This window comes from Scyliorhinus canicula, chromosome 1 (assembly GCF_902713615.1).
Source record: "Scyliorhinus canicula chromosome 1, sScyCan1.1, whole genome shotgun sequence".
Lineage (NCBI taxonomy): Eukaryota > Metazoa > Chordata > Chondrichthyes > Carcharhiniformes > Scyliorhinidae > Scyliorhinus > Scyliorhinus canicula.
In genome coordinates this window covers 196947093-196971304 of record NC_052146.1, presented here as the reverse complement: position 1 = coordinate 196971304, position 24212 = coordinate 196947093, and the positions used below count along the sequence as shown (strand labels likewise).

General features: G+C 47.4%; 1 protein-coding gene across 3 annotated transcripts in view; it reads right to left on the bottom strand.

Moving 5' to 3' along the window:
• cfap61 (cilia and flagella associated protein 61) overlaps positions 1 to 24212 on the bottom strand; it is a 490576-nt gene that overhangs the window by 156345 nt on the left and 310019 nt on the right. For all 3 annotated transcript variants that reach the window (XM_038805956.1, XM_038805965.1, XM_038805971.1), the window contains exons 21-22: positions 16632 to 16921; positions 863 to 1190 (exon numbers count right to left, since the gene is read on the bottom strand). In XM_038805956.1, coding sequence (XP_038661884.1) covers positions 863 to 1190; positions 16632 to 16921 — 618 coding nt within the window. The remainder of the gene's footprint in view (positions 1 to 862; positions 1191 to 16631; positions 16922 to 24212) is intronic.

Below are 24212 nucleotides of genomic sequence, written 5' to 3'. Positions count from 1 at the left end.
CAGAATACACAGGGAGATTCTGCAGCCTGCCTGTTTTCCATACATTGTCCTGTTTTCCCTGCATGCATTTCAATTCTCCATTTTGTGTCGGGCAGTGGCCAACTTCGGTGGCTACAGAAACTAAAATCAGTGCATTCACCAGAACATTCAACAAGCCATTTGTGCAGACAATAGCTTATAGAAGCTTTCCCAATGGTCCCGCAAACCATGGATTTCATTACAATACCACATAATTGTTTAGGGGATCTGCCAATTTGCTGCCTATGGAATCAGGCTTAAATGATAAGATATGTTGCTGGCACCAATCATGGTAGCTTACTTATTGCTCAAAGTGGGAAGAATCGCAGCTGATTTTTATGCTTTGAATTTTACATGTGTTTTTCCCTTCTGCTAGGTTCTCTGCTCCATGATTTATTCCTTTAAAAAAATATTGGGTGATCAGGCCATTAGGGCTTCTGTTCGAGCTTTTGTGTCACCTGCTAGGAGTATAGAAGGAATGGCCTGAGATAAATCTGCCTATGATATCCTCTTTCTCAGTGGAGTAGGCAACACTTATTTGGATGCAAATCCTTTCAAGTAAACCATGCTTCTAAATTATATTTTCTTTTCGTAAGTGGGTAATAGAATTGTGAAACAGATTATCAGCAGAGATGGCAGAAGAGAAAGCCATGGCAAGCTTTAAACAAAGACTAGATGAATTTCAATTAGGAGCAATTAGTTCTAGAATCACAGTAAGGATATAAATAAATGTTTTAGGAAGCTTGGTTCTATGGTTCCTGCCAGAAATATTAAACTACGTATACTATACAATAATGAAGAAGTCAAGGACAGAGCAAAGTTCATGTATATTTCAGCCACATACCTTTGACTTTACATCCAATGTAAGTAGGAAGTAGTTTATCTAGTTCTGCTGGTGGTTTAGTCACTTGCTCCAGAGTTGGGTCAAACAGATGCAGCATGAGTGCAGCCAGCTGAAACCCAATTTCTTTTGCGTTAAAATTTTCATGAGACCACTGGTCAGCATAGTAACGACGGGAGTATTTAGTTAATGATCCTGCAGCTCTGATTGTCATATCATTGGTATGGAAAGTGGAATCAATGACTAATTTTCCATCAAAGACAAGGCATGCCTTGTTGATGGCTTTGAATGCATCAAGATCCACTTTCTTCTTGTGAAAGTTAAAGAAAGCCTGAAAAGTAAAAAAAAGACTGAATCAAACACACTTCCCTTTACTTTAGCAATCCACAACTCACAATTTTAAACACACGCACTATGCAAAAACAGGGTGCATTTAGGTCAGATGCTCCACTTACATTCTCCTTCAATTTTGGCTCCTTTCAAAATCAAATCATACCATTAGGGATCGTGTGTGTATTCATATGTATGGACAACTGAGATAAATCAATCGAAAACAGTAACTCCTTTTCCAAGATACCAAATATGCAATGCACTCACTAGATCACCCCAAATATCACACCTATTGGAGTACTATTTGCTTGTCATCTGGAGTGTTTATGTGTGGTTTTCACAAATTCTAAACTTTATGTTCTTAACTGTGTCAACATAGAGAGGCCCATGCATTGGAAGACAAGAATAGGCCATTCAACTCTTGATCATGGCTGATCTACATTCAACCTTACTTTGCTCCACATCTCTCGATAACCTTACCTAATAAAAATCCATTGGATCTTTAGTCTTGAAAATTTTAGTTGACCTCATATCCAGTCTTTTGTGAGAGAGAGAATTTGATATTTCCACTAGCCTTTGAAAATTTGCTTCCTGATATGACTGCTAAATGGCCCAGTTTGAATTTCAAAATTGCTCACACAAGTTCTGAATTACCCCTCAACAAGAAATAGTTTCTGAATCTACCTTGTCAAATTAGACATAGACATAGAATTTACATTCCTTTCATTTTAATTTTCAGTGTCAGTGTGGCTCATTTAGAAGCGCTCTTGCCTCTGAATCACTAAGTTCAGGGTTCACTGAACTCACTCCAGGTGAATATCAAGGTTGATGTCTCACAGCACTACTGGGGGAGCGCTGGACTGTCAATGGTGCTGTCTTTTCGATGAGATAATAATCGAGGCACCATCTGCCTGCTCGGGTTGATGTAATGATTCCATGGCAGTATTTTGAAGAAGTGCAGGAGAGTTATCCTTGGTGTCCTGGTTAATATTTAGCCCTCTTTCACTATTAAGGGGTGATATAATCAAGGTTTTAAAAAATAAAGACTCGTATTTGTAGAGCGACCACTGGACATCTCAAAGCCCTTCCGGCAATGAAATACTTTTGAAGTGCATTCACTGTTGTAATGTAGAAAACATGGCAATGTTTCCACATAGCAAACAGCAGTGTGATAATGGCCAGATCTTTTTTTGCAATGTTTCTAACTAAGAAGAATACAAGCTAGGTTCATACAACCTGCCCTCATAAATTTCCCTGTAACCTTGCATATTCTGCGGGATTCTCCATCGGTAGGATCCTCTGCTTCGCCGGCAGCACACCTACGCCCGCAGGTGTCCCAACGGCGTGGGGGTGGCCACAATGGGAAACTCCATTGGTTGGCTGAGGGAACAGAGGATCCCACGGCTGGCAGGGGTGCGCTGTGCCGGAAAATGGGGCTGGCGGGACGGAGATTCCCGCCATTGTTTCTATTCAAGTAATCCTCTTGAATGCCTCGATTGAACCTGCCTCCACCACACTTCCAGCCAGTGCATTCCAGACCTGAACCACTCGTGTGAAAATGTTTTTCCATACGTAACATTTGCTCCTTTCGCAAAGAAAAAAATAATAAAATCTTCCATTTCTATGATGACGTCCCTAACACAAAGTGTTTTACAGCCAGTTAAGTACTTTTCAAGTAACTATTGTAATGTAGGAAAAAGTGAAAGACAATTTGTGCACAGCGAATAGAAAGAAATGTGATATTGAGCAGATATTTTGTATTACCGCTGTTGGTTACTATTGGGCAGGAAATGAGGTGAACTTTACTACTCTTCTTAAAAATAGCTCCATGGGATATTTTACATCCAGAAGAAGGCTTTGAGAGATGTCAGAAGTCACCGGCTATGAAAGCCTCAGCGTCTCTTGCTCTGTCATACTGGGAAGCTCACCCTCTGTCTGTAGACCTTGTGCTGGGGGCCTTGGCTCCGTTGAACATTTCAGTGGCTTTTCACAGTGACTTCATTGTAGTGTTAATGTAAGCCTAATTGTGATAATAATGATTATAATTATAAATTCAGCTGCCTGCCCATCCCCTCTGTCATGTGAGTGGCATATTGCTATGGAGAGGGTAGGTGCGGCCAGTGTTGTTGCTGCTCCTGGTGTTGCTGCTCCAGGCCATTGCTACACAAGTTGCTCCCATGCTGTAGCGAAGGCTAACAGCAATGGCATTGAGGAAAAGATTAGTTTACTCCCAGATGGTGGAAAGTAGTGAATTCAAGTTCTCAGACTTAATCCTGCATGCACAAACCTTTCACTGTAGCTGGCTACAAACGTTGCAATTTTACTCTTTAAAAGCTTCCCAGCATCTCAATATAATTGAGCAATCATTCCCTGCTGTGCTCCATCTCGTTCACCCTGGCAAATTGTGGGCAGCTCGTGAAACCCATGCACTGGCTGTTAGAGGCAGAATGTTGGATGAAATTCAAACTTAATTGCTTGTTTGCATATTGTAATGACCTCAACATCAGTCCCTCAAAATCGAGAATGACATCCGTCAGGCTTGGTAAATCTTCAGATGACTGAGAAGCTCAATTCTGGATCGACAAGTTCTTCTGCAGTGGGAGCATGTTGTGGTGCAGTGGAGTGGAATTCTCAGCCCCAGGTTGGCTTCCCTTTCTTGCCACTGCTGCTGCCATTTTGCCTCACTGTCAAGTAATTAAGCCTTGAAGTGGCTTGCTCCTTGATGGGCCAAGTGAAACCATGCTGAGTGGTCCACAGCCTTCTACTCCCAGTCAGTGTGTTAATGCCTTTCCTTTGCTTGCCACAGAGCATTGGCCAATGATGAGCTGGGAGAAAAAGAACCTGCCGAGGGAGGCGGTTTCCAGGCATCTGGACGCAATGGCCTGTCTATTGGAGTTGGCTCCGCAGGAGCAGGGCTTTGATGCTGGTAGACATAGCTTCATGAAGGAAGCTAGCGTTGGTCAAGCAGTTCTCCCATTTGATCCCTAAGATTCGACACAAGCACCATTGATGGAAACGCTCAAGGATCTTACATAATGTCGAAAGACAGTCCAGGTTTTGCTGCAATAGAGGAGGATGACCAACACAGCAGCCTTATAAATCAGGACCTTGCTGACTTCCAAAGGTCCTATTGTCAAAGACATTTTGGTGAAGCTTGAATAAGCAGCACATGTACAGTTAATTTGGTGCTGCACTTCCTCATAAATAAAGTCCTTTGGGAGGGGCGGCTGCCAAATATGGGAAGTGCTGCACCACACCCTGACTACATGAATGGCATGGTGAAGAACCTCTTGATGATGTTTGAAGATAGACCAAGCCCCTAATAGGAGCTGTTGGAGAGGTCAAGGGTCCTTTACATGTCCTGTACAGAGTGAGCCATCACTCAGCAGTCATCTGTAAACTGAAGGTCATGAATGTCCATGGTGGTCAATTTTGTTTTAGCCTGGTTGAAAAGCTTGCTGCCCAGACGATACTGGATGCTGAGACTGGATGGCAGGTCATCTCCGATGAGGTGGACAATGATGGTTAGGCAAATGGTGCGCAAGGTTAAGGCGATCACACTACTTTATTTAAGCCCGGTCCAGATGTGAAAGGTGTCAGTTTTAGATCCTCCACACAACGGTGGTGGTCATACTGGGCATGATTTAACGGAAAGGTTTCTAATTTTGGTAGCGAGAGGGAACTGACATGGACTTCCCGACGCCCGGCCCGCCAAAGCCATCACTGGTATCAAATGTTAATTGGTCCATTTAAAGAGGCCCCACAGGCTTCACGTCGCAGCTGATTTGCCAGGACCGCACTCACGAGCCCCTTAGTAACAAGGGAGAGCAGCACTTAAACCGATCTTGCAAAGCAAACTGTACACAGATCGCAGCCATGCCACTGAGGAGACCAGCCCCACGATTTGGGGATGCTAACTTGGCCAGACTGTTGGACGCAGTTAATATCAGACAAGATGCCCTGTTCCCCCGAGGGTCTCAGTGGGCCAGCCACAAGGCAGCCAGTGCCACCTGGGAGGAAGTGGCAGCAGCCATCAGCTCAGGGAGCATCACCAGGAGGCTGGGCACCCAGTGCCGTAAGAAGATCAACGACATCCACTGGGCTGCACATGTAGGTTGGCACCAGCATCCTGGCACTGCCATCCCCATCCCCCCATGAACATGCGCCTGGCATCGCCCCCGCCCAGCACCATTCTGTGCCCTGGCTCAGCCATCTAGCAGTGCTGTTCCACGTATCCCTTCCCCATACACCCCATCACCCCCATACTCCCCCTCACATACACCCTCCAACCACCCCCCCCACCCCACTGCAGCCACCCCCCACCCTCGTGATGAATGACACACATGAGGCTCTTGATGGACCCCCTCTGTGTCGCTGCAGGAGAAGTTTAAAAAAGGAGGTAGGCAGAGAGCAGGAAATTATAGGCCAGTGAACTTAACTTCGGTAGTAGGGAAGATGCTGGAATCTATCATCAAGGAAGAAACAGCGAGGCATCTGGAAAGAAATTGTCCCATTGGGCAGACGCAGCATGGGTTCATAAAGGGCAGGTCGTGCCTAACTAATTTAGTGGAATTTTTTGAGGACATTACCAGTGCAGTGGATAACGGGGAGCCAATGGATGTGGTATATCTGGATTTCCAGAAAGCTTTTGACAAGGTGCCACACAAAAGGCTGCTGCATAAAATAAAGATGCATGGCATTAAGGGTAAAGTAGTAGCATGGATAGAGGATTGTTTAATTAATAGAAAGCAAAGAGTGGGGATTAATGGGTGCTTCTCTGGTTGGCGATCAGTAGATAGTGGTGTCCCTCAGGGATCCGTGTTGGGCCCATAATTGTTCACAATTTACATAGATGATTTGGAGTTGGGGACCAAGGGCAATGTGTCCAAGTTTGCAGATGACACTAAGATGAGTGGTAAAGCGAAAAGTGCAGAGGATACTGGAAGTCTGCAGAGGGATTTGGATAGGTTAAGTGAATGGGCTAGGATCTGGCAAATGGAATACAATGTTGACAAATGTGAGGTTATCCATTTTGGTAGGGATAACAGCAAACGGGATTATTATTTAAACAATAAAATATTAAAGCATGCTGCTGTGCAGAGAGACCTGGGTGTGCTCGTGCATGAGTCACAGAAAGTTGGTTTACAAGTGCAACAGGTGATTAAGAAGGCAAATGGAATGTTGTCCTTCATTGCTAGAGGGATGGAGTTTAAGACTAGGGAGGTTATGCTGCAATTGTATAAGGTGTTAGTGAGGCCACACCTGGAGTATTGTGTTCAGTTTTGGTCTCCTTACTTGAGAAAGGACGTACTGGCACTGGAGGGTGTGCAGAGGAGATTCACGAGGTTAATCCCAGAGCTGAAGGGGTTGGATTATGAGGAGAGGTTGAGTAGACTGGGACTGTACTCGTTGGAATTTAGAAGGATGAGGGGGGATCTTATCGAAAAATTAAAAATTATGAAGGGAATAGATAGGATAGATGCGGGCAGGTTGTTTCCACTGGTGGGTGAAAGCAGAACTAGGGGGCATAGCCTCAAAATAAGGGGAAGTAGATTTAGGACTGAGTTTAGGAGGAACTTCTTCACCCAAAGGGTTGTGAATCTATGGAATTCCTTGCCCAGTGAAGCAGTTGAGGCTCCTTCATTAAATGTTTTTAAGGTAAGGATAGATAGTTTTTTGAAGAAAAAAGGGATTAAGGGTTATGGTGTTCGGGCCGGAAAGTGGGGCTGAGTCCACAAAAGATCAGCCATGATCTCATTGAATGGCGGAGCAGGCTCGAGGAGCCAGATAGCCTACTCCTGTTCCTAGTTCTTATGTTCTTAAGTTGGCCCACAACAGACAGCAGAGGGCCCAGACGGGTGGCGGGGCAGCAAACATCACAGTCCTCATCCCCTATGAGAAACGGGCCCTGCTGGTCATCGAGGACAGATCTGTCAGCAAAGTACAAGCTGGTGCACGGCGCAGAGATGAGGAGCAACCAGCCGCCACCCAGACGCCCTGCCACATGTGAGTTGTTAATGCCATACAGAATGACCCATTCCTCCCACTGACCACATGTTCATTCTCCCGCATGATCTCCATCCGATGGTGCCGGCCCATCCGGGGTGATCCCCCCACTGCCTCCCATGAGAACACCTCGAAGGCAAGCTCTGTGGAAACCACCGTATTCGCGGAACAGCATCATCCCACCCACCACCTACACAGAGAAACACACCACAGTGGGCACAGTCATGGACATGCTTCTGGGGCACATTCTGGTGAGCAGAACACAGTTGCCAATGCACATCAGGTGGAGGCAGGAACGCCCGGGCGAGACAGCAGTCAGGGAGGTCTGTTAGATCCCAGGACCCAGTTGGTCTCAGACAGATGCTGAGCCACTGGACCAGATTTACCAGGAGCTGATGCGGTGATAGGGTGCGGCTGTGATATTCAGAGGGGGATTTCAGTGATATTCCAGCAGGTCCAAAGACGATTGGAGGAGTCCCAGAGGCTATGGGTGCAGGAGATAGCGGCGGCAAAGTGTGGCACCAAGGCCAATACTGCCAGGGACAGCCTGGTGCACAATGTCAGTAGCATGGGTGGAGGTGCCCAAGGCGTGGCTCAGTTAGTAGCGGCCATGGCTGAGCGCCTAGACAGATGTCGCAGTCTCTGGTGGACATGACCCAGTCCCAGGTGAACCTTGAGAGGCGCTGCGGAGCATGTCCCAGTCTCAAGCGGGCATTGCTGAGGTGCTCCAGAACATCTCCTAGTCGCTGGGGGATGTGTCCCAGTCTTGGGTGGGCATTGCCGGGGCACTCCAGAACATGTTCCAGTCACTGAGGAGCATCACCGAGGGAGTGGAAACCATGCTGCAGACATTGGGGTGCCGCCAGGATGGAGAGTCAGATAACGCAGGAGTAGCCGGGGCTCGATCCAGCTGTCCCTCTGTCCCAATGTGAACCGCAGGACCCGATGGGCACCGACCGCAAGGATTTGGCACTGGGTGCCAACCTGGAGCCATCCTACAGAGTGGCGACAGCTGCCACCAGCTCCCCCAAGACCCAACCCCCTTACAACAGCGCATCTCGGAGTCAGCACCCGGAACAGGGTGGCACGGCGGGGCATGTGCTGCCAGCAAGAAGGATGGGAGGCAAAGGAATGGAGTGGGAGGGGAAGGGGTGGAAATGGAGGAGAAGTGTCAGGGGGCAGTGAAAGGAATGGGGAAGGGGGAGGGAGGGAAGACGGATTATGGCCACATCATATGTGAAACAGGGACTCGGGGCTTGCCGGACCCTCGCCACTGCTGCCTGTCCTCCATCCTCCGGCTGGTCCTGTGGATTCGCCCCAGGCTCGTCCTCCAGCCCCTCCTGGTCCAGCGCCTCCTCCAGAGCCATGTGGCCACATGTTGCTCCCCCTCCACCTCAACCACACCGTCCCGCTGCTGTGCCAGGTTGCAGAGAGCACAGCAGACCACCACAAAGCGGCCACTCTCTGGGAGGTGTACTGCAGTGCACCACCAGAGCGGTCGAGACATTGGAACCACATTTTGAGGAGTTAGATGCACTGCTTAATGACAGCACGGGTGACCACATGGGCCTCGTTGTATCTGGTCTCCGCATCAGTTTCGGCCTCCGTACTGACGTCATTATCCAGGCCCCCTTATTCCCCCAAGAGCCAACCAGCCACCCTGGGGTTGTCCACAATTAGGTCGGGGATGTCTGACTGCTCCAGGATGCAGCTGTTGTGCAGACTCTCCGGAAAGCGTGCACACACTTGCATGATTTTCATGTGGTGGTCATACATGAGCTGGAGGTTCAGGGAGTGGAATCCCTGCCTGTTGATGTAGGGCACTCCCTGAAAGCCCAGTGAGTGAAAGCCAACATGCATGCCTTCTATTTCCCTCTGGACCTGGGGCATCCTGGCGATGGCAGAGAATCCTGCTGCCCGGGCATCTTGTTGGGCCTGGTCCATGTCAAAGTTTATATAGTTCGCAGCCTGGACAAACAGGGCATCCGTGACCTCATGGATGTACTTGTGGGCTATAGCTTGTGAGATAGCACACAACTCCCCACTCTAGTCCTGGAGTGATCCTGAGACGTAAAAACTCAGGGCTGCGGTGACCTTGATGGCCACCAGGAGCAGGTATCCTCCTCCTCCACATGGTGTTAAGTATGCGAGGACATGGCACAGGTCTCCTTGTTGAGGCAGAGCCTCCTGCGGCACATGCTCTCTATCATCTGTTCAAAAAGCCAGTGACACCTGTATACCTTGGGCCCTCGTCAACCTCCCCCTCTGGGTCCCTCTCTGGCCTGATGGGTGGCCTTGTCCTTTGTTGAAGCTGCTGCCACCGCCACTGCCTTATCCGGCATCCGGCCGCCTGGCCTGCCAGCAGCACCACAAGGGCGAGGTCCAAGATATCATACACCATGTAATATTTGTAAGTAATTATAGAGGGCGTGAGACTGACAACCAGCAGTCTTTTCCACCCCGGGACCCTCTATTCCCCTACTGCTCCCCCCCACCCCACATCTCCTGCTATCTGACACACCCACCCCGTGCATCCCCGGCCTCAGCAGGAGCCCACACCCTGTACTCCAGACACCCTCACGTAATGCTACCTGGACCGGGTGCTGGTCTCCTCCCCAGTGCACACAACCACCCTCTGGTCACGCAAATGTCCCCAGCACTGGGGCCCAACCCCTGGGTGTTCTGATGTTGGCCGCTCCGTCCATGGTGTTGCTTCCTGCCGTGCTCAGGCACAGTGTCCAGGCATCACAGTGGTCTCATTGGGATGCCAGGCAATAACTGCCACATGCCACATGGCAGCCTACCCACAGGCATCCACATGGGAGTGTGATGTGCTGATCTAAGTATGATTGCCAAATCTCTATTAGTAACATCCTTCAACGCGCGGCCAGAGGCCTCCAAAGTTAACGGGAGTAATGGGTGATCAGTAGGGCAGGCAGGCCAGGGCTGTGGTTGCCCCGTAAAGGGTACACATGATCCAGGCGGTGGCACGGCAGACCCGCTGGCACTGAGACACCCCCTCACCGATGGTGTCTCACCCCAACCGAGGGTGGTCCCCTGGGGGTCTTCCCCACCATCCATCTCCAACCCATCCCCGAGCACCAAGGCAACAACCCCAGTGCCCCTAGCTCAATGCCTGGAAGCGTTGATGACTACTCACCTCCTCGGGTCCCCACAGCAGCCCTTCCGTCAACCTCACATTTTCAACAAGGTGTACTAATCGGCACTCGCGTGACCACGTGGTTAGATCATGGAGTCACTCCGGTTAATTGTATGGAGATTGGCCTTAAGTGATGATTATTGGTTTCTCACCACGCTATGGCGGGATCCTGATTTTGCCAGCGGGAGCAGGCCGGTTAGATCGCAAACTGATTGATGCCAGGTGCAGTTCTCGATTCTGGCTTCTCCCATAATCTAAAGGCTGGTTGCGCTCTCGCTCAATCACAACATGGCCATTAAATCGCATCCATTGTAACGAAGGTGTCTCAGGATGGGGACAAACCTCAATCGGCAACAAAGCATTGGAGAATGATCCAAGGAGCTTCAAAATTTAAATGATCAAATGTCTTGGTCAGTCGAGGAACAGTTTCCGATTTTCACCTGGCCTAGCCACAAAGGCCATGCCGGGATTCTCCGGTCAACGGGATTCAATGTTCCTGCTGGTAGCGACCCCCCCTCCACAGGAATTCCCATTGACAGTCTGCGGGAAAAGTGAATCCCGCCACCAGTGAACGGCGCACCACCGAGAATCCTGCCCCAGTCAGTAGTACCCCTGAATGGTCAGAAGCCACACTGGGTTCCTCAGTGACAGGCCGAAGGTGGTTCAGGAGGATGCGGGCCGGAACCTTACCCCAATGATCAAGAGATAAATCCTCCTGGAAGTTTTCTTAATTAGATTTATCCTGCTTCTTGTGGCTAATAATGATGGTCGCTGGGGAAATCCTCTTTGTCCCAGGGACGGAGGATGAACTGGTGAAGTTGTGACATGAGCTGACAGCCACCAGCATGGTAGACCTCTGTAGGTATGCCATCTGGTTCCAAGCTTCGTTGGCTTTCATGTGTTGGATGTGCTTAACCTCAATGGTTGGCGGATGGCCAAAGGAATCCTTGGCAGGATGTTATTGGACAGCTTGGATGGTCTCTTCCGATACAGCGGACTCCCGGTTGAGGAGAAGTTGAAATGAAATGAAATGAAATGAAAATCGCTTATTGTCACAAGTAGGCTTCAATGAAGTTACTGTAAAAAGCCCCTAGTCGCCACATTCCGGCGCCTGTTCAGGGAGGCTGGTACGAGGCTGGTACGTTTAAACTGCTTCTTCCAGCTCTGACAGATGGCGTCATTGTCCTGAGGAACCGGGAGCCTTCCTGAGATTGGAAAGGGTTTTGTCCAGCCAAGAGGGGTCTGTTAATTGTCTTGGTAGCCTGGAAGGATTTGTGTATGTTGTGCTGGTCGGCTTAGGGCTGAATCTTATGCACCTTCTTCACTCATCTGTTCTTCATGTCACGAATGCGATGTGGGACTTTTGTCTTTAGGTTTGCGTTTTGAGCTGGTTCTTCTGTGTTCGTCACAATCAGGCCATATTGCGCAAACTTGGTCAAGTGTAGGACGCGCTGGCCATTGGCTTTCCTCACGCCGTTCTTACTGATAGTTGCACTCCAGATTCTGGGTATCAAAGTCACCTAAGAGCATGACCTTACCATTCCCGGGGCTGGAAGCAAGGATGCTATCAAGATCAGAGTAGAATCTCTTCTTGACTTCATGGTCAGAATCTAAAGTTGGGGTATATGCGCTGATGATAGTAACCCATTGATTACGTCTGAGATGTAGGCGTAGGGTCATCAACCTCTCACTGACACTGAAGGGAAGTTCAGAGAGTACGATGGCAATCCTGTTCCTCATGGTGAAGCCAAATCCATGGATGTGAGACTTATGGAGCTGGATTCTCCGTTGCCTGATGCTGAAATCGGGAACAACGATCAGGTGGAGAATAGCTCCCGACGCCGAAATCATGGCAGGCACCGGTTTGACACCGGGTCGCGCTGCTCTGCCCACTCCAAATCGGTGTCATTGCGCTGCGCGTCGCACGCAATTGCGACCACGTTCGCATCTCATTATCGGGCCCACCTGCGGTGCTCCGCCTCCGATGGGCCAAGTACCTGGCGGCATGTGTGGTCTCAACAGTCTTGAGCCTGGTGTGGTGGCTGCGGAGAGAGAGAGAGAGGGCATATGGACAGTGTCCAGCACCGTCTACGTTGCCGACAGTCATGCGGCTGTCTGCCAGGGCTGGGGGGTGTAGTGGGGGATGGCCAGGTGGTGGGCTGTGGGGTCGGGGTGGACGGGGACGTGGTCCAGCACAACCAGCGCCATCTTTTCAGGCGCAATCGGTGCGAATGTGGGGATGCAAGTGTACACACGGCTGCAGCTTGCCAGCCCTCCGCGTGTTCATCATACACCTGGGGATTCCCCCACCATTTTTCATGTGTTTTGCGGGTGTTCCATGTGGCGCCGCTGCTAGCCCCTCACCGGTAGCAGAATCGTTGCGGGTGTGGCGCCAATTTTTCCATTGTGGAACTCCACGGATCCTCTGTTGGTGTCAGCACTTGAAATGAAATGAAATGAAAATCACTTATTGTCACAAGTAGGCTTCAAATGAAGTTACTGTGTAAAGCCCCTAGTTGCCCCATTCCGGCGCCTGTTCGGGGAGGCTGGTATGGGAATTGAACCGTGCTGCTGGCCTGCCTTGGTCTGCTTTCAAAGCCAGTGATTTAGCCCTGTGCTAAACCAGCCCCTGAGCAGGAATGGAGAATCCAGCCCATGTTCTGACTGCGTTCAAGAAGGTGTACTGTCTGGTCTCCCGCAGCTCTCCAACGAGCCAGAGCTCACTGCTCTTTTGCTAAGAGCAAAAATGTTGATGTTATACCTTGCTAGCTCCTGGACAGCAATGGCGTTCATCTTTCATCTTTCCGGGCAAACACCCTTTGGGCTATGAAAAAGCATTCTTACATTCCAGGTTCTGAAATTTAGCTTCTTGTTTCAACTGTAGGGATTGTGATCCAGCTGGGTGCAGTTCATTAGCCAGGAAAATGGGAGAGCCTATGTTTTAAGCTGCTTTTCTAGCTCCTTACTCATTTTGGGTAAGCAGAGGGTATCATAAAGAGTCACGGATGCAGCTGCCAAAAGGTACCCCTGTCCCAACACAGGTGCCCGACGACCAACATGCACCTGCCACATGGGTGCAGGTGTCCAGGTATTACCCTCCATCGCCACAGGGCTTTTGCTTATGCCTTATAGAGGCCTGCCCATAACATTTTTTAGTGTGGGTACTCCAGTGCGCAGCCGGGTTCCACACGATCTTGGTGGTTGGTGGCCATGTGCAATCGCGGACCATAACAAGGCCACTTCCCTGTTGCAGCCTTCTTCCACCTTTACAGCCACTGAGGCCTCCGCCTGTTGAGGATTTCTTGTATAATTCTTTGTCTGGAACCTCCCCCTTGACCTTCCCGCCATGGGAGGTCCTACAGGAACATGAGCACTGATCAGTATCAAGTTTGTTTAAACACGCAGCAAGGGATGATACAAGGTATTGACCTACCTAACATTTGAACTGCAGATCCACATTGATCTATAAACCTCCCCAAATAGCACCTAGCATTGGGATAGGATCACGTCAATCTAATATCCCAAAGCTGCGTTTCAGTATTTTGGGCCCTGCCTGACCCTGAGCTTGTTTCCCCTGGACAGTTAAAATTCTAAATCAGATTTCTCTCCACCTGTACTCCCCGTATTTAAAGATGGAGTGACATTTGCAATTTCCCAACCCACAGACACATTTCCTGAATCTGGAGAGTTTTGGAAAATTATGTCAGTATATCTGCAATTTCTTTGCCTATTTTGTTTTATACTTTGGGTAGGAAACCATCAAGTCCTGGATGTCTGTTTATCTTGTTCCTTTATTTCCATCATTAACTTTTTAAACTTATATTTAGTCCAATAAGTTTCTTCGTTTGAACTTTTTTAGGTCCCCTTGTGTCATTGGTACTTTGTCCCATTCTTCGTCTGTGAAAATGGATACAGAGTACTAATTGAATATGTTTGCCACTTCCTTAATTGTATTGCCTGCATCAGCCTTTAAACAACCCACATTGCCCCTTGATCATACTCTTTCCCTTTACTATATCTCTGAAACCTCTGTTGATGTTGTTGATACCCTTGGCAAGATTTAATTCAAAATGATCTTTTAGTACATCTTTTTATCCTTTTGTTGCTTTTTATAATGATTGCATCCATCTTCAGTAACTTCACTTTTCCATGCTTTTGTACAAGTCTTCTCTTTTACCTTGATGCTTAACTACAAGTGGGGCCTTTACATTATAGGAGAGCAGGTACTGGTTTTGTATTTTAACAAATATTTATTTGAATAACTCCCAGATTATTCCAATTTATTGCACCAACTCATTTTTGCTGCCTTCAAAGTTTGTCTTCCTTGCTTTCTCAACTGTGGTTGTGACACACCCTTTCCCCTCTCAAATGATATATCAAATTCAATCAAATCACGATCACTACTTGCAAGATGTCCCCTTATGGTCAGATTTTTAACTAATTCTTGTTCATTACCATCACTAGATTAAATATTGTGAATTCTAAAACATAGGAAATAGTCCCAAACACATTTTGGAATTTTATTGCCATTGCTAACTGACTAGTTCTTCTTCTCCCAGTTTATGTGAAAATTAAAGACCGGGATTCTCCAAAATCAGAGCCAAGTGTTGACGCTGGCGTCAAAACCGTTTCGAATATATTTGCCTCCAGGCCTAGGCATTCACCCCTTCTTCGGGGGCTAGCATGGCGCCGGAGTGCTTTGCGCTTGAAAGCCGGCGCGGGTCCACGCATGCGCGTGGGTTGCTGTCTCCATGTCGGCCCCAGGCAACATGGCGGAGCCCTACAGTGGCCCGGCGCGGAGGAACCTAGGCCCCCCCCTGGAATTATCCTACAGTTTGGAATATTTAGAACATAGAACATAGAACATAGAACGATACAGCGCAGTACAGGCCCTTCGGCCCTCGATGTTGCACCGACATGGAAAAAAAAAAACTAAAGGCCATCTAACCTACACTATGCCCTTATCATCCATATGCTTATCCAATAAATTTTTAAATGCCCTCAATGTTGGCGAGTTCACTACTGTTGCAGGTAGGGCATTCCACGGCCTCACCACTCTTTGCGTAAAAAACCCACCTCTGACCTCTGTCCTATATCTATTACCCCTCAATTTAAGGCTATGTCCCCTCGTGCTAGCCACCTCCATCCGCGGGAGAAGGCTCTCGCTGTCCACCCTATCTAACCCTCTGATCATTTTGTATGCCTCTATTAAGTCACCTCTCAACCTTCTTCTCTCTAACGAAAACAACCTCAAGTCCATCAGCCTTTCCTCATAAGATTTTCCCTCCATACCAGGCAACATCCTGGTAAATCTCCTCTGCACCCGTTCCAAAGCTTCCACGTCCTTCCTATAATGAGGCGACCAGAACTGTACGCAATACTCCAAATGCGGCCGTACCAGAGTTTGGTACAGCTGCATCATGACCTCATGGCTCCGGAACTCAATCCCTCTACCAATAAAGGCCAACACACCATAGGCCTTCTTCACAACCCTATCAACCTGGGTGGCAACTTTCAGGGATCTATGTACATGGACACCGAGATCCCTCTGCTCATCCACCCTACCAAGAATTTTACCATTAGCCAAATATTCCGCATTCCTGTTATTCTTTCCAAAGTGAATCACCTCACACTTCTCCACATTAAACTCCATTTGCCACCTCTCAGCCCAGCTCTGCAGCTTATCTATGTCCCTCTGTAACCTGCAACATCCTTCCGCACTGTCTACAACTCCACCGACTTTAGTGTCGTCTGCAAATTTACTCACCCATCCTTCTGCGCCCTCCTCTAGGTCATTTATAAAAATGACAAACAGCAACGGCCCCAGAACAGATCCTTGTGGTACGCCACTCGTAACTGAACTCCATTCTGAACATTTCCCATCAACTACCACTCTCTGTCTTCTTTCAACTAGCCAATTTCTGATCCACATCTCTAAATCACCCTCAATCCCCAGCCTCCGTATTTTCTGCAATAGCCGACCGTGGGGAACATTTGGCTTGCATTCATACCCAACTTGTACCTGGGAGTCTGTAAAAAACCTACATCATACCCCTGAAGCTAAACTTGTATCATTATCTCACTTGTATGATTCTGAAGGGTCTTGAGAGGGCAGGCACTGTGAGGTTGTTTCCTCTGGCTGGGGAATCAAGGGTTTAGAGGCACATCAGTCTCAGGATAAGGGGTCAATCATGTCAGCATGAGATGAGAATAAATTCCTTCACGCAGAGAGTTTGGAGTCTTTGGAATTGTTTGCTTAGAAAGTTTTTAACTTACTGAACATTTTAGACTCAATGGTTGAGAATTAGTTGTGAAAGTTGAAAGGATAATACGATCATGAACATTCCCATCATTCCACTGAGCAAGCAGGCAATTAGAATGCACAGAAACGTTAGCTCTCCTGAGTGCTTCGTCTACTGCTGTGTCTATCACGGAATTGTTAAAACAACTAATTGAATTCGAAGGTGGTTTCACCAGTTTTACGAAAGAGCCATCAATTCCAAAAGACAGAATGGTATTCACTGTGATGTAAGCATCAGCTGTGTTCCCATATACAATGATATTTCCTGGAAAAGAGCAATAATTAGAGAGGATACATTAAAAGTTTTTTTGGAATACAAATCTGACCATTAAGAAAATTACCATCTTAATTTGAGACATTATGAAATATACACAATAGCACCCAGCAACAGTAAGATAATGTACCCTGAAACACACAGGCAGTGCTGCATTATGTGTGCCCTGCATGCAAGCAAAGAAGAAAAACAAGAAATAAAGCAGAGAAAGAAAAAAAAAGTGAAGTAGGAAAAGGAAAAAAACTGACAAATGGAGTAGAAAAAAGAAAGATTGGAAGATAGAAATGGAGAAAGGCAAGCAGATCTGAAAAAATAGTGAAAGAGACAAATTAAAATGAAAATCACTTATTGTCACGAGTAGGCTTCAATGAAGTTACTGTGAAAAGCCCCTAGTCGCTACATTCCGGCGCCTGTCCGGGGAGGCTGGTATGGGAATCGAACCGTGCTGCTGGCCAGCTTGGTCTGCTTTAAAAGCCAGCGATTTAGCCGAGTGAGCTAAACCAGCGGAATAAAGAGACAAAGCAGAAGAAAAGATGGTGAAAGACAGAAATGTTTGGTTGTGATCGTGCGGTCTTGTCGCGCCCGACTTGGTGATGTGACAAGGCCGTTAACTCTCAAAAGAGACCTCTTGCGAGATTTACGACGCTCGGGGCACCTGATGAGGCATCGTGATCTGGTGAGGCGTCGCGATCCGGTGAGGCGTCGCGATCTGGATCTTGCCCTCACTGGACGGGATCCAGATTTGCATATTTAAATGTTTCACTTAGTTTCACTTAAATACGTCTATGCCGGAGTCTCCCAGGCTCAGGAACAAATGCCTGTGCCTGGGAGACCTCTACCGTTTAGCACTCATTTCCACAAACGTGGACCAGGCATAACAGCACTTGGGGGTATCTCCCAGGCAATCGGAGGCCCCTGGGTGTTCAGGCTCTGGGCAGGGTGATACCCTGGCACCCCCAATGCCACCCAGGCAATGCCAAGGTGCCCGTGTGCCAGGTTCCCCGTACCGAGAATCGGGCCTGGGGGTGCTCTGGCGTTATGAGGTGGGGAGCTGGAGGACTGACGAGCTCTTTGTGCAGCCTCGATGGGGTGTTCCTCACTGAGGCCCCAAAACATTCCCATTCAATAGCAGGGTCATTCTAAACGCACCCAAAATGGCTCTCTGTTTTTTTTCCTGGTAAATCATGCCTGAAGGATTTGATGTTTTCGTTTCTCACCTGGAGGGAAAGCATTAAAATAAAGGCAAGAGACCTACTCATTGAATCGCATTGATTTCCCATTTTAACTTGGCATTCCAGCAGGACAGCCACTGGAAGGCAGTCGGGTTCTGATGATGCCCTTCAAACCTGCCTGAAATGGTAGCTTGAAGTTCAGCTGGCAAGTATTGGTGCCTTCAGTGAAGTCTAGGAGAGGGCCAGTTAGGGAAGATCTTATACATTTTATTTCAGGTTTCGTTGTTTGTTATGAGGAACAGTGGTGTTTTTAGGGTCAACAAAAAAACTTTGACTTTTGCCGGGCTGGGCTTTCCTTACTTGCTCCAACTTCCTCCCCACTATGATCTCCATCAGAGCACACTAACAAGAACTTACCTTAGTACCGGGGACATTTCAGGGCTTCCAGTGACATCCTTTGGCTGCCCGATTCTGCTGCTGGCCAGGTCATGATCTGGCCAGGTCATGATCTGGCCGGGTTTGAGTGGGAGTCCAGCAACATCCATTTGACAAGGGCCAAGAATTAAAATCTCTTGGGCACCTTGAGGGTTAGCACCGCCACTGCGACCCCCCGACTCCCACCCACTATCTGGTTCTCCCCAAAACAAAGACATTACGTTCACATAGGTTAACATCAAGACTGAAAAGTGAGAAACTAAAGTGGAGAAAGAAAGGCAGCGAAACAGCGAGAGTGAATGAGTGTGTGCCCAAGGACAAGGAAAGTGAAGCAAGCAAGAGATTCAGAGAGAAATCACAGGGAAAATCAAAGCAATTAATAGATTTTTGGAGGACCAGCATTATTATATTTGGCAGAAGCATTAGAGGTAGAAAGTAATTGCATGTGAGTGACAATTAAACAGGCAATAGCCACTCGGGAGACAGTGGCCGTCTGGAGGACCTGTTGGAGAACCAATTTGATTGTTTTTGGAGCTGACCGTCATAGCTCATTGATCGGAGATTGGTGGAACAGCCTCTTTTTACAGGTCTACTCAATAGCTTGGAAGGAGCCTTTCTTCATGAAGAATAGAGAGATAAGCAACACTGAGCATAGTAAGCAAGCACATGTTCCAGAAATGCCCTGAGACTTTCCAGTGCAGGGCTGCATATATGTTGGTGGAGGTAGTTCAAATCAGGATGGGACTTTTCATGGATGGTTGATGGAAAACTTGGTTGACAGGACTTGATTACAGTGTCATAAGAAATTCAAAGATGTCACCAGCACTGCTCAGTTAAGATTCCCCTTGACATCTCACAGCCTGTCAATGACCCCACCTTTTGTCTCAAGACCAACATGTTGTCCCTCCACCACTTCTCATGCTTCTACATATTAATCGGGGAAGTCATTGCTACATTATATTCTAGCTTGCACTCATTCTCAAAAGCTGATTCTGCCCTTGCTACTACATTTTCCTAATTTCTTTCTTGCATCATGAACACTGTGGTAAACTGGCATGTAAATGTTGAAAATCCTTGCCCAGGGAACATATTAACCAACTTTCATTTTCCGTGCAGGAGAAGCTGGCACTCAATACCAGAGAAACAATCAGCATATGAGGAGGTTCTGACATTCTTCACATGCTGACAACGATGGGAAAACCTGCCATCGACATTATTGGTAAAGGCAGCATCGGAGATGTCAAGGCTGGAGGCCACACACAGCAGGGTGTATATGGGCATCTTTCCTTCCTTTTCGCTTTCTAATTAACTCTCCCAATTACACACACACACCAACACACACACACACATAAGCATGACACCTGCTGGTACATTGTTTCTGTCATTGATCCTGGTGCTTACCCTTGTAACCACAAATAAACTCTTGTTCCTCTCTACTTTTTTTAGGTCAATCAGTTGACTTAGTTACTGTAGTTGACTGACCCTCCAGAAGATGTATCATCACTTGTTTTTAATTCTGCAAAGCACCAGCACAGAAATCGGCAACTTGTGTGACTTTGATAATGAATTGCATGTGAAGAATTTATTTAGCTCAAAAAAGCAAGAGCAGGTGAAGATGGCAAGAGTGAACCAGGAAAGGTGTCACTGAAGGATTAGCTCACATCCTAGCTCTACTAACATCCAGTGACACAGTGGTTGTAGTGGATTTAGGTTATTCCGGACCTGATAATACTCTATTACTAACCTATGGTCGAGGACAACCTATCAAAAGAGGGAAACCTGTTTTCCTGCCAAGACTCAGAATAGAACTCACGAAGGGAGAATGCTTTTCCAGGTCTCAAACAGTTAAACAAGGTCTCAGTTACTTTTTATGGGGAGAGTTCAGATTCGTCACTCATAACTAAATCGATACCTCTAACGGAGTGGGTCCTAGCCTATTCAGGGCTTCCTAAATGAGTGTCTAGGAGATCAACTTTGAGATTAATTTTCACACAGTATAATTTTAATTAAAGTATCTTTATTGTGAAAATACTCCCAATAGATACATACTGATTTGCAGAGTTAAAGTATAAGTGGACTAAACAGTCCTTCTACTTATCTGTTATTAATACAAGATTGTTAACAGTCCTGTTATCTGCTAACATATTTTTTAAAAAAAAATAAGTTTAGATTACCCAATTATTTTTTCCAATTAAGGGGCAATTTAGCGTGGTCAATCCACCTACTCTGCACATTTTTGGGTTGTGGGGGCGAAACCCACGCAGACACGGGGAGAATGTGCAAACTCCACACGGACAGTGACCCAGAGCCGGGATCGAACCTGGGACCTCAGCGCCGTGAGGCAGCAGGGCTAACCTACTAACTTCTCTCAATAGAATGTGTTATCTACACATGGAAAAATCCTAAAGCATCTCTATCAATTTCTCAATACATTTCTAAGAAATTATACAAAACCCATACCTACAACCTGAGGTTTTGTTCGACGAGTCAAGCTTCTAAGAACAGAACTGACTCACGCCCTAGAGGCGGGTCATAATTAGAGAGTGCTTCTGCTAAAATGCCTTCTCCTTAAATAATAAAAGTTGCTGATCGGTTCAGGAAGGCATTCGTTACTTTGGCATTTATTGTTGGTTAATTACCTATAGCCAAATGGCTAATTGGATATACTATCACTGATAGATCTTCTAATAGTTGTAGGGTCTGTATAATTGTCAGAAATCCTAAAATATATTGGCAAGGGGGGCCCCGTTTGGTGTCTGTCTTTGTTCAGTGTTGTCACCTTCTCCAGATATTAGAAACAGACCCTTTTGTGAAGGTGTTATCGTTAAGTGTCCAAAGGTATAGTTTGAGAAGGATTTGTGTATCTGTTTATCTGTTTTCATATTTTGAATACTTCTAGGTATAGGGAGTTCTCTCAAAGAATTTATTGGTCTGTCAAAAAGAGCCTTTAATTGTTTAATGTTAATGAGTCCTTGAGACCAGCTTGGAGTTTCTCCCATCAGGTGATAACCTCTACCTGACGTTTAGCTGGAGTGGTTTCATTCCATCTTGAATTAGAATGCTGTTTGTATTAATGCCTTACTTTAATCCGAATCCTGCGGTGAACGTGAGATCCATCACATGGTTAACACTGTTGCCTCTCAGCGCCAGGGACCCAGGTTCAATTCCAGCCTTGGGTGACACTGTCCATGTGGAATTTACACGTTCTCCCCTTGTCTGCGTGGGTTTCCTCCGGGTGCTTTGGTTTCCACCCACATTCCAAAGAGGTGCAGGTGGATGGTAGCACAGTGGTTAGCACTGTTGCTTCACAGCGCCAGGGTCCGTCCCAGGTTCGATCCCCGGCTTGGGCCACTTTCTGTGCAGAGTCTGCACGTTCTCCCTGTGTCTGCGTGGGTTTCCTCCGGGTGCTCTGGTTTCTTCCCACAAGTCCCGAAAGACGTGCTGATAGATAAGTTGGACATTCTGAATTCTCCTTCCGTGTACCCGAGCAGACGTCGGAATGTGGCGACGAGGGACATTTCACAGTAACCTCATTGCGGTGTTAATGTAAGCCTACTTGTGACAATAAAGATTATGTTTGGTGGATTGGCCATGTTAAATTGCCGCTTAGTGTCCAAAGGTTAGGTGGAGTTATGGGGATAGGGTGGGGGAGTGGGTCGGTGTAAGGTGTTGTTTCAGAGGGTCGGTGTGGACTTGATGGACCAAAAGACCTCCTTCTGCACTGTAGGTATTCTATGATTCCATGAAGGTGGCACAGATGCAGACGTTAGAGGCATGGCCATTAATTAAAAGATGATTTCTGCAGTCTGGGGGCAATGGAGGAGACATGTGGGAGCAGAGGGAGCATCGGTCTGGTCCCCAATCTGTAATAATCACTGATTTGCCCCAGGAAGTATGGATGGGGGGCTCCGGATATAGCGGAGAGCAGGGATTGAGAGGAAGGGGGATATGTTTATAGAGGGGAGCTTTCCGAGTATGAGGGTGCTGGAGGAGAAGTTTGGGTTGGCAAGGGGAAACAAATTCAGGTATCTACAGGTGCAGGACTTCCTACATAAACAGGTGTCAACCTTCCGCTCCTACCGCTAAGGGGGATTCAGGACAGGGTAGTTTCCAGAGGGTGGGTAGGAGAAGGGAGCACCTCGGACATTTACAAGGCACTTATGGGGCCAGAGGAGGCGCAGACCGAGGAGCTGAAGCGCAAGTGGGAGGTGGAGCTGGGAGGAGAGATAGAGGATGGTCTATGGGCGGACGCGTTGAGTAGAGACAATGCGTCTGCAACGTGTGCCAGGCTCAGCCTGATACAATTTAAGGTCGTTCACCAGGCCCACATGACAGTGGCCCGGATGAGCAGGTTCTTTGGGGTAGAAGATAGGCGTGCAAGGTGTGCGGGAGGACCAACGAACCATGTCCACATGTTCTGGGCATGTCCGAAGCTTAGGGGATTTTGGCAGGGGTTTACGGACATCATGTCCACGGTGTCAAAAACAAGGGTGGTGCTGAGCCCAGGGGTGGCGATTTTCGGGGTGTCGGAAGACCCGGGAATCCAGGAGGAGAAAGAGGCAGACGTTCTGGCCTTTGCTTCCCTGGTAGCCCGGGGACAGATACTATTAGCTTGGAGGGATTCAAAGCCCCCAAAGTCAGAGACCTGGCTATCGGACATGGCTAGCTTTCTCTGTTTGGGGAAAATCAAGTTCACCTTGAGAGGGTCACTGTTAGGGTTCGCCCGGAGGTGGCAACCGTTCGTCGACTTCTTCGCGGAAAATTAATCGTCAGCAGAAGGGGGGGGGGGGGGGGGGGAGGGGGTTAGTTTAGCTTAGAGTAGGGGTTTAATAAAGGTGGGACCTGTAAGGGAGGGAGACGGCTTTTGCACTATGATTATGGTTTCATGTACATTGTTTATTGTATTGTTGTTATAATACCAAAAAATACCTCAATAAAATGTTTATTAAAAAAAAAGATGATTTCTGTGCACCAGCATTTTTTAAATTCATTGGCTGACTGCCGTTTAGAATCTACAACATGGTGCATAGTATGGAGGAGTCTATTACCAACTTACATGGGGTTTATGTGCACCTCACTGACACTCTGGACACCTCAATGAACACATAGCATACAAAAGCTATAGCTGAATCCCTCCTCAGCTGCAGCTGTGTGCTCAGGTATATTTTCTAACCATAAGGCTTTTTGTAATTTTTGTGTGTAGAATGTTCCTGCGGCAGCTGGTGATCCTGCAATGTTAGCTGACCTCAATATCATTATTAATCTTTGCTATTTATTTGACATTACAATGTTTAGGAAATAATGCGGCTTTGCTAATACAAGGGACAGGGATTGTTCAGCTGAAGTACTGCCTGTAAACTATCAAAGGCATCCAGCTGCAGGACTCTTTTTGAACCATTCTCATATCCTCACTATTCTTTATTTCTCATCTTGTTGAAGAAGCTCCTTCAATGGTAGCTCCACGATTTGTCCCATTATAAAACAATGTTATACAGAATATACCACAAGCCTCAGAATTATCTGTACCTCCAATTATGGTCAATCTCAATGTACTCCTCTCAACCATTGTCGACCATGTCTTCAGTTGACCTGGCTGTCAGGGTGCTATGTCTTTTCGTCCGACGTCATTTCGTCCAACGACACTTCGTCCACGTCTTTTGGTCCAACGTCTTTTT